General features: G+C 47.0%; 1 protein-coding gene across 2 annotated transcripts in view; it reads right to left on the bottom strand.

Annotated features, from left to right (window-relative positions):
* Positions 1-394: 394 nt before the first annotated feature.
* ALDH9A1 (aldehyde dehydrogenase 9 family member A1) overlaps positions 395-10,936 on the bottom strand; it is a 25,995-nt gene continuing 15,453 nt past the window's right edge. For both annotated transcript variants that reach the window (XM_035102410.3, XM_035102409.3), the window contains exons 4-12: positions 9,533-9,662; positions 8,050-8,184; positions 7,476-7,672; positions 6,647-6,787; positions 5,597-5,785; positions 4,366-4,453; positions 2,279-2,420; positions 1,809-1,921; positions 395-887 (exon numbers count right to left, since the gene is read on the bottom strand). In XM_035102410.3, the coding sequence (XP_034958301.3) occupies positions 793-887; positions 1,809-1,921; positions 2,279-2,420; positions 4,366-4,453; positions 5,597-5,785; positions 6,647-6,787; positions 7,476-7,672; positions 8,050-8,184; positions 9,533-9,662 (1,230 nt within the window). In that variant the 3' untranslated portion in view covers positions 395-792. The remainder of the gene's footprint in view (positions 888-1,808; positions 1,922-2,278; positions 2,421-4,365; positions 4,454-5,596; positions 5,786-6,646; positions 6,788-7,475; positions 7,673-8,049; positions 8,185-9,532; positions 9,663-10,936) is intronic.

Raw genomic sequence — 10,936 nt, 5'->3', positions numbered from 1 at the left:
TTTTTACAAAATGCTGCAGTGACATTGCTTCCTACCTAAGTGGCATGTTTTGCCACAGAGCTCCATCCCTCTTTAAAGCAGCCATGGCTCCTTCCCACCTGGACACAGCTGATGGCCTCTGGGTTGAAGGCAGTTCCACCAGAGGCCGGCATTCACCATGTGAAACTGTCACATGTGGGTGAACAATGCCGCTTGTCACCCCGCCAGCCCCCCCCCCGGCTGAATTTTACATTTAAATCAAATAGCTATTGGGGCCCTATGGATCGCATGTCTGTGATGGGTCCACAGGGACGGCCAAACTTTGTGTATGTATATATGCTCCCCCCACCCCCCACCCCCACAGCACAGGTGTCCCTTGACGGCAAAGAGAGCTATTACCTCTTGGTCTATGCAATTAATATTGAAAAAGCAGCTCTTTTATTTGCTCAGAAAACTGTGTACAAAAGTGACAGCTTAGAAAAGGTAGCAGATATATCATTGCGGCAGTAGATGTCTGATTACTTGACAGCTAAAATAGAGATCTCGCAAGCAGATATGTTGTCACAGCCCCTATAAACAGGAGCAGGTGGTTTTTGGCATGCACTGCTCCTAGTGTCAGAAAATTAAGCAAGAGGCAGAATGTGAGAACTGGTGGATAGGAACTTTTTCTCCTATCTCCACTGTGAATTATTTCAAGGCAGCAGAGGGAATTCAAAGGAAGAGCGGGCAGCAAGAGTGCCACACATTCAACCCCCCACGGCACACAGCACTTCAGATGTGTGTTAGCTGGAATAAACGGACAAGACCAGGCCATTAGAACACTGATTCCACATTGCCCATCTCCACACAGACAGTCTTCAGCTGAGAGTAATATTCTATTGCTGCTTCGCCATTCTCTCGGCCAAACCCTGCAAAAGAGAGAGGTCTGTGGTAAGACTGCAACTCTATGGCTCCCTGTGAGAATAACTCTGGAAAACTGCATGGCAGGAATTGTACCATGGAATGGAGAACATGGCATCTGATGCTGAAGCCACTAAAGGTAAAGGTAAAGGGACCCCTGACCATTAGGTCCAGTCGTGACCGACTCTGGGGTTGCGCGCTCATCTCGCATTATTGGCCGAGGGAGCCGGCATATAGCTTCCAGGTCATGTGGCCAGCATGAGAAAGCCACTTCTGGCGAACCAGAGCAGCACACGGAAACGCCGTTTACCTTCCCGCTGTAGCGGTTCCTGTTTATCTACTTGCATTTTGACATGCTTTCGAACTGCTAGGTTGGCAGGAGCTGGGACCGAGCAACGGGAGCTCACCCCGTCACAGGGATTCGAACCGCTGACCTTCTGATCAGCAAGCCCTAGGCTCAGTGCTTTAACCCACAGCGCCACCTGGGTCCCTTCTGAAGCAACTATTTGCTCTTAAAAATATGTTTTTCCTTGTGAAGGATTCAGAGGCAAGCTTGCTGGCAACTTACCTGTGAGAATGCAAAGGACCCAAGGGAAGGGACTTCCTTACTTAAGTGTATGTACAGGTGAACCTAAAAGCTGGAGTTAGCATGTGCATGTCCTTTCTCACAGGGTGAGCACTGCAAACAACAGATGTATGTATCTCCAACTGTTTCAGGCAGGCTGTATGGCCAACACCCAGAACGACCTTAAGCCAGAGGAACTAAATGACACCAGCATTCTTGGCCAGCACCACATCCCCGCAAAAGGCTGCAGCTCTCTTGGTCCACAACCCAAGCCTGGCTAATATTTCGATTCCCTTTTGCCAACTAGCACATAATATGCTGAGAACCAAAGCCCAGCACTGTAGCCACCAGCGGAGCAGCTCACCTGACATCTTGTATCCTCCGAAGGGCAGCTCCACAGGGCTGACGTTGTAGTTGTTGATGAAGCACATCCCCGCCTGGAGTCCAGCCACGACTCGATGAGCCCGCTGGATGTCCCTAGGAAGCAGAAGGATGGGGTGAAGCACCAGTGCGTCTCCCATGGCCCAGAAACCTTGTGGTGTTCCCTGGCCTTCCTTTCCAATGGGACAGGCTAGAGTAGGCCAAATGCCACTAGGCACAGCTGTCACTTTGGAGCAATGCCAGCTGATGAGGATGGCACACAATTCCAACTTAGCAGAGGCAACTGGACAGCAAGCATTGGCCATCATGCTCTGGGCTGATGTGCTGCTTCCCAACTTCCATCTTCCACAGATGCCACATTACAGAGCAGGCAGCCCCATTTACTGTCCAGTCTGGCCCCCTGTTTCATTTTCCATCTCCCTTCCTGAAACCTATGCCCTTCCTTGATGGTACCTGGTAAAGACACCTCCTGCCAGGCCAAAACGAGTGTTGTTGGCTCTTTCTAGGACTTCCTCTTCGGTGTCAAAGGGCAGGATGGACATGACAGGCCCAAAAATCTCTTCTTGTACACATGTCATGTTGTCATTACAGTTTCCTGAGAGCAACACAGAAGTGATCAAATTATATTAAATAGGTGTGCAACTGTTCTGAATGCACAAGTGAGGAAGAAACAGATTTTCCCACCCAGTTATCCTGCAGTTATGAAACAAATTGGGATTTCATAATAATAATAGTTTATACCCTGCCCATCTGGCTGGGTTTCCCCAGCCACTTTGGGAGGCTTCCAACAGAATATTAAAAACAATACAGCATCAAACATTAAAAACTTCCCTAAACAGGGCCGCCTTCAGTTGTCTTTTAAAAGTAAAATAGTTGCTTATTGCCTTGACATCTGCTGGGAGGGCATTCCACAGGGCAGGCGCCATTACCGAGAAGGCCCTCTGCCTGGTTCCCTGTAACCTCACTTCTTGCAGTGAGGGAACCGCCAGAAGGCCCTCGGCACTGGACCTCAGTGTCCGGGTTGGACAATGGGGGTGGAGACGCTCCTTCATGTATACAGGACTGAGGCAGTTTAGGGCTTTAAAAGTCAGCACCAACACTTTGAATTGTCCTCGGAAACGTACTGGGAGCCAATGGAGATATTTCAGGACTGGTGTTATATGGTTTCGGCGGCTACTCCCATTCACCAGTCTAGCTGCCGCATTCTGGATTAATTGCAGTTTCCGAGTCACCTGCAAAGGTAGCCCCACATAGAGCGCATTGCAGTAGTCCAAGCGAGAGATAACTAGAATTGGCACCACTCTGGCAAGACAGTCTGTGGGCAGGTAGGGTCTCAGCCTGCGTACCAGATGGAGCTGATAAATAGCTGCCCTGGACACAGAATTGACCTGCGCCTCCATGGACAGCTGTGAGCCCAAAATGACTCCCAGGCTGCACACCTGATCCTTCAGGGGCAGTTACCCCATTCAGGACCAGGGAGTCCTCCACACCTGCCCACCCGTTCCCCACAAACAGTACTTCTGTCTCGTCAGGATTCAACCTCAATCCGTTAGCCACCATCCATCCTCCAACCACCTCCAGACACTCACACAAGACCTTCACTGCCTTCACAGGTTCTGATTTAAAAGAGGTAGAGCTGGATATCATCCGCATATTGATGAACACCCAGCCCAAACCCCCTGATGATCTCTCCCAGCGGCTTCATGTAAATGTTAAAAAGCATGGGGGAGAGGACAGAACCCTGAGGCACCCCACAAGTGAGAGCCCAGGGGTCTGAACACTCATCCCCCCCCCACCTTTCTGGACACAACTCAGGGGGAATGGAACCACTGTATAACAGTGCCCCCAGCCCCTCAAGACGGTCCAGAAGGATGTTATGGTAGATGGTGTCAAAAGCCGCTGAGAGATCTAGCAGAACTAGGAAACAGCTCTCACCTTTGTCCCTAGCCCGCCGAAGATCATCAACCAGCGCAACCAAGGCAGTTTCAGTCCCATGATGAGGCCTGAATCCCGATTGGAAGGGATCCAAATGGTCTGCATCCTCCAGGCGTGCTTGGAGTTGATCAGAACTACCTGCTTGTTGCTTTAGATCTGGATAAACTATCAGCCTAAGTCTATGCATTTTTATTTGAAAATAAGTCCCACTTTGTACAACAGGACTTGCTTCCAAGTAAAGTGTGGACAGGATCTCAGTGCCTGGCAACTGAATTATTTACTGCACCCTCCATACTCTATAGATGAAAGCTTCCTGCACAAATAAAACTCCTATGTAAGGAGGCGAAATTACTTCTCTGCACAGGAGGTTATTTATAGTACAGACCATTCAACATGTGAACCTTGAGTACCATCCCAAACAAGTCTTCTGGGCATGTAGTTCAGATCACAGCATCAGACGCCTGCAGAACAATGAAAGGGGCCACCATCCTTTCTCAAGCTCAGGAAAGATTGTAAGGAGGCCAATTTCTTAAGCTAAAAATGCCATACAAATCTGTGCACTGTGCTCATCTTCCATCCCCTTCAACCAATAATGGGGTTCATACCTAGCACACAGGGAGACATGTAAAAGCCGCCACTCAACTTAGGGTCATCTGGCACATAGGCTTCTCCTCCACACAGCACCATTGCGCCCTGTAAAGGCAAAATGTCCAGAGCAGACCATTAATCCTTCAAAGGAAACTACTATGGGAAGCATCCAGTGAAGTCCTAGCATTAGCCATGGGTTTCCGTTTGCGCAATGGAATTTCCCCTCTCTGTCTCTTTCCCTCTTGCCCCCCTCCTTGCACAGCCTCCCCAGATATGCTCCAGAGGGTTGGGCAACCCCTAGAACAGATTTAGGGAGATGAGAGGAGAGGGAAGGGACAGACGTTGCTGCAATAACATAACTACTTTGCTGGACAAGGCCCTCTATTTCTAGTTCTTTGGCCAGTCCATCCCAGTCTCCATAGGGCTCTTCTGCAACTGAGAGCATTATTCAGTCTTGAAAAGAGATAATCTGAGCACCATGCAAGCAAAAGTCATAACCCTTGCCAGAAGACAAAGTAGAATTGAGGGACAAAGTCCTTAAATGTGAATAGTCAATTGGTCTCAGATTCCTTGGGTTTATATTGACTCTGGACTTCAAAACCTTTAATCCTGCAGGGAGAATGTACGCCAACTGATCTGAAGCGACCTGCTAGATCCATAAACAGAGAACTGAAGTATGGTCACCCCTGCAAAAGATCCCTATTTATTTGCTTGACATGAATAGCTGAATCTGCTTTTGCTAGTTATGGGGAGGCACACTGACAGCACACCCCACAAAGTCAACTTTCCTGTAAGTTATCAGGAAGTGTTCAGGTGCAGTCCCTCAGAACCTAGCAAAAGAGGGGAACGCAACTTCATATATACAGTGGTACCTCATGTTGCGAACGGGATCTGTTCTGGCAGCCGGTTCGCAACATGTAAAGGCCGCAACATGAAGCGCCGCATCTGCGCACACGCATGATGTAATGCGGCGCTTCTGCGCAAAGCGTGACTTAGCGCTTCTGCACATGCACGCAGGTTACGGACACGCCAAACCTGGAAGTAACGGGACTTCCGGGTTTGGCGCGTCCGTAACCTGAAAAGACGCATCCTGAAGTGGACGTAACATGACGTATGACTGTATCAAAACTCCATGTATGCCTTGCCAGGCACAGCCTTTGTTATGAGCACAGAATGTGGTGTCTGTATGATGTTCTCGGGGTGAAGAGAGGCTATCCTCTGCTTTCTGATATACTTCATGACTCTCACCTGATCCTTTGCTTGTTTAACAAAGCTCAACACCTTCTCCAGGTGGGAGCGGTTGATAAGTGCTCCCATCCGTGTGTCTTCCAGCAGGGGGTCGCCAATTTTGATATCCTGCGTCTGTTTTATGACTTCCTTGGTGAAGGAATTCAGTATCTCGCTTTGCACAAACACCCGAGTGCCATTGCAACAAACCTGAGGCACAGAGAGAGATCTAAGAAAGTACCAGACAACCAGCCAGCCAACCAACCCCACCTTGCTTGCCAGCTCTGGTAGCAACAATGAGCCACCTGCTCACTGGATCTTTGGCACTGATTTAAAATCTCATGGGAATGAAGAAAGTCAGACTCTTCCGCACAGTACAAGAGTGTGAGCCGTAGTGCCACTTTTTGCATAGCATACAAATGTTAGACTATAAGAGTGTCTTCTTATGTGTCCTCTGAGTATTGAGACTCTAGCCCACCAGAAAAACTGGAGCTGCCCTCCCTTGAATGAGATAAGAAAAATGTTTGTTGAGAAGTAGAGCACAACGACTTTCTTAGGACCCTCAGTGCCACCATGTGGGGAAAATATAAAGAGCAGTCAAGAGTGAACTACGGAACAAAGCACAGCAGAAATGGCCCCAAATCCAAATGGAACCCCATGTCAGTAAAAAAATATAATCAAATGTTATATTCTTGTTAGTGGTATCTTGAAGAAAGTCTGGCTTGCAGTTACAACATGAGTACTCTTGATTGAGCCTTAAGGCTTCAAGTTCAGGAGTGGACTAAATACAACAAATTGCATCAAAGGGCCAAATGTGAACCTAGCAGGCCAAACGATAATAGTTTAATCACTGCTCACACCAGTAAGAAAGGGAGAGGCCTTGGCCTCTTGCCCTAAATAGTTGAGACTTCACAGGCATCTGTTTTCATGTCATTTATCTTAAAAACCAAGGCCGCCTATGCTGCAGTAATTTAGAAATGACAGATTTCTTTTTCAGCTGTAGAAGAATGTTACCACTGAACTTTGGACTTCCCTGACAAGACATAAACAAGCTCCTCAGGAGGTCCACACCTCGCCTTGTGTGAGGAAGTTGGCCATGAGAGCTCCTTTTACAGCATTCTCCAGGACACAGTCAGAGAAGATAATAAGGGGGGATTTGCCCCCCAACTCCAGAGTAACTGGCTTGATCCCTTGGGCTGCCATCTCCATGATCTATTGAAGCAAAGATGGAACAAGGTGTATGAGCAACACAAGCAAGTCTATCACAACTCTGCAAAATCGCTAGACAAGTGAGAAGGGACATCCTCATTTGGCAGTCTGCTGAATAAGCATCTACATCTTTTGCTTACGGAAGATACTTTCTGGTGATGTCAGGATAAAATGTCGAGCAATTCTGAGCCTACAGTGATGTTACACTAACTCAACTCTGTCTTCCATGCATAAAAGCATTTTGCAACACATGATAGATTTAACCACTCAGGACTGAAATTTCATCTTGCTTTTCATGTGTCTTGCCAGACGATTCTCCAGCAACATGGATTGAAAGGCAGGCAGTGGAACTGCTAGCGGTTTCCCCAGAGGATACAACATGGAAAGCACTGACTGTAAGTGCATTGTTGACATGCTTTGCATCTGCGGCTTACTCAAAACACACTGTCCTCTAGCAATTCAAAAGCCCAAAGGGATTTGACTGAAGCAAATGGCAAAGGCATAAACAGAAACTTCTCCTGTCCTGCTCTCTGGGGCCTCTCCAGCTGGCCTTCCCCACTCCAGAGGCATGTCAGGTACTCCAAACTGACCTCTGCATCGCATGTTTGTGCTCCTATAGCCTTACCAATTTGGAAGCCATAGGGCTAAACTTTGCAGTTCAATATTGCCAGCCAGCATTGGTGTCCTGTACCTTGATTCCTGTAGGAACGCTCCCGGTGAAAGAGACCTTGGCCACATTCGGGTGCTTGCACAGGAACTGGCCTGTGGCAACTCCACCTTGCACCACATTGAAAAGCCCCTTGGGAACTCCAGCCTCATGGTAGATCTCTGCCAGCATCACGGTGGAGACAGGGGTGAAGGGAGAAGGCTTGAAGACCATGGCGTTACCTAGGGGGAAAGAACAGCTGTGCATTAACTCTATCTGGAGGTGCAAAGGAGAAAGATGGGGTGGTGGGGAATGGATTTGGCCTCTCTGATACCCAATCCAAACATGATTGTTGAGTAAAGGCTTCTACTAGGACAGAAGCAAGAAATGAAGCCACCACAATGCTCATCCCGTCAAGCCCCATCTTAATTTGGTGGCCTCACAATACACATTAATGTGTTCTCTCTCTTCTTCACCTGCCATTTATATACTTGCATTTATAATATTGCAGAGTATTGTTCCCTATTCCATGCCTGTGCGCCCTACAAAGCCACCCCCTGCTACTAGCTGTTGAGATGACCCCCACATTCTTACTCCTCAAATAGAGCATCTCTTTTACCACAGGCCAGAGCTGGGGCAGACTTCCAGCAGGCAATCTGGAAAGGGTAGTTCCAGGCTCCTATTCCAACACAGACTCCAAGAGGTTCTCTTCTCGTATAAGCAAAGGATCCCCCAGGAAGCTGGATGTGCTGGCCTGGACAGGAAGGACAAAGCAAAATGGGCAGGAGCAGGACAGCTGGTCAGGGGGGCTTGCAAAGTAAAAACCACAACAAACCAAACCAAACCATTTAAAAAAGGTACGAATAAAAAGTGTATGAAACATATGGTATATTTTATATTATAAAAAGAACAGGATTGCAAATAAATCCCCATTCCTTGAGTCCATTTGAATGGCTTTATGCTTTGGATTCTGGGTGCAACCTTCTTCCTGAGGAAAAAAGATTGCATTTAATTGCTCCAATTTACCACCTGTGTGGTTCAAGGTTGTAACAAGGTCACCAGTGACTGCAGATATTGATTTAGCCGCTGCATGATCTTCCAGCACTATACTCCAATTCCCAAAGGTGTATTTATACTGGGAGTTTTCCTTAACTGTCTTTTTGAGGTGAAAGGGTTCTGTTTTGCTTTGTAGCCTAATAGCTTTTGCATTTCTTCCCACGTGGCGCTTTCTGTGATAAGCTTTCAGCTCTGAATTGGCTACCTGGGCGATATCTGGTTTTCAACACTGTGATCTATCAGCAGCTAAAGATCGGGATTTGCTGATACATCCACCACCCAAGTCATCTCCCCATTCCACAGAGTGAAACTCCCCACGTGCTCACTGGAACATAACAAATTCAGCATGGGAACATCGGAAGGAGCCCTGGTTGGCTGTGGCTGCCTGTGAAGTTTCTTTCTGCGGCTTTAAAAAGAAGAAAGAATGCATTTTAAATATTAGACTAGTGATGGGGAAGCTCCAGCCTGCTTATTCAGCTTGCTAGGTCTCAGAGGTTGGCTCAGCAGGTTGTTTGGGGCAAAATTTGCCCATCATATATGGTGACAGGTGTGAGAAAGCTCAAGCTGTGGATACAAGGAAGAAGAATTGAGAATGTTTTAAGTGCACTCCCAATTCTTCCTTTGCATATCAAGAAGTCACTGCTCTTTAAACTTGGCACCTTTTTTATTGCATATTTAAAACGGGCCAGCTTTCTGATGCAAAGGAGAACTGGTAATCCTGATTCTTTCCTTTGCAGCTGAGCCACATGATGACATATTAGTTTCAGCAAGTACACAACACTGCACACACAGGACCATTTTTCACGCCCAGGAGAAGAGCTGGACCCCAGACATCACTGCATAAAGCGGCATACAAGAATTCTGGAAAAACTTATTATCTGAACAACAAATGTTTCCTGTCTGAACATTCAGGCTCCTCCCATGACTTGAATGTGTTACCCACATTTGACTTCTGCACTGTTCCAAGGAGTGTATTAGACTACATGGGAAGAATGAAAAAATACAGCTAACAAAGCAGAACTAACAAATGGAGTTTGCAGACTCACCTGCTAGGGAGCCAGCTAAGCCGGCATAATACTGCAGACACTGCCAAGATGTATCAACATCTATTCGGGCTTCAGTTATGGATTTGCCATTATTGATTGTTTCCAAGGTAGCTATTTCTTCCCTTCGCTCCTGGAATCCCAACAGAGACGCAGTATGACTCAAACTATGCTAGCAGCAAGTGGAACTGGAATTAAGTGGCTGCCCAAGCTTCCTCTTTGTTGTTTAGTCATTTAGTCGTGTCCAACTCTTCATGATCCCAAAAGAAAGTCTGTGCCAAAAAAGCTAGAACTGCGAAGTGATATACATTTGTGCATATTTCTTTGTGCTCTATAATCAACTATTTCTAGTCATTCGTTTATTAAAATAATGTATATACCACTTTTGAAGCAGAAGATGCCAAGGCAGTGTGCACTATAATAACTGAAGGCAATTCACTAAAAAACTACATTTATAAACATTTATATCTGCTGTGTCTAAGGAACAATAAAACAGGTACAACAGGAAGGCCTCAGTGAACAGATACATTTTTAGTAGCTGGTAAAATAGCAGTGGGTTAAACCACAGAGCCTAGGGCTTGCCGATCAGAAGGTTGGCGGTTCGAATCCCTGTGACGTTGCTGGGTCCCAGCTCCTGCCAACCTAGCAGTTTGAAAGTGCAAGTAGATAAATAGGTACTGCTCTGGTGGGAAGGTAAACGGCGTTTCCATGTGCTGCTCTGGTTCTCCAGAAGCGGCTTTGTCATGTTGGCCACATGACCTGGAAGCTATACGCCGACTCCCTTGGCCAATAATGCGAGATGAGCGCGCAACCCCAGAGTCGGTCACGACTGGACCTAATGGTCAGGGTCCCTTTACCTTTTTAAAATAGCAGTACTTTTGGCCCCTGCCGGATGCTCAGGGTGTGTGTGTGTGTGTGTGTGTGTGTGTATGGGGGGGGAACATTCCACAAGGTGAGCAGCATCATGGAGGAAACATGCAACTCCAAGTAGCTGTAACATGTGTAGCTGTAATGACAGGACGCGGCAGGACCAAGAGGGCTTTTCCCATGAACTGCTCTTATTTATTATTTTGTTAAACTACCAGCAACCTCCTGCAATGAGCCTTTAAGCAACATGCAAAATAAAAACAAACATTAAAACTTATCAAAATACCACTAAAGTAAAAATAATTCAGAATAATGCAGCCAGCCAACAAGAATAAAAACGCCATAACTCTTTTTGGCAAATTAAGCAATGGCTATATGGCAGAGGCATAACATAGCTGCAGAAGGGCGGCAGCTATGATCCAAAGGCTTCCAAGCACGTCATACAAAGCAGCGCTGAGCAGAATGATAAGGTTGGGCAGGCAAGGACACCCCAACACTTTCAATCTGAGCAAAGGTGACTTTTACTTACCGAGAGCTGTT

Source organism: Zootoca vivipara, chromosome 7, assembly GCF_965207765.1.
Source record: "Zootoca vivipara chromosome 7, rZooViv2.hap1.1, whole genome shotgun sequence".
In the NCBI taxonomy this organism is placed as follows: Eukaryota; Metazoa; Chordata; class Lepidosauria; order Squamata; family Lacertidae; genus Zootoca; species Zootoca vivipara.
This window is presented reverse-complemented; position numbering and strand designations above follow the sequence as displayed.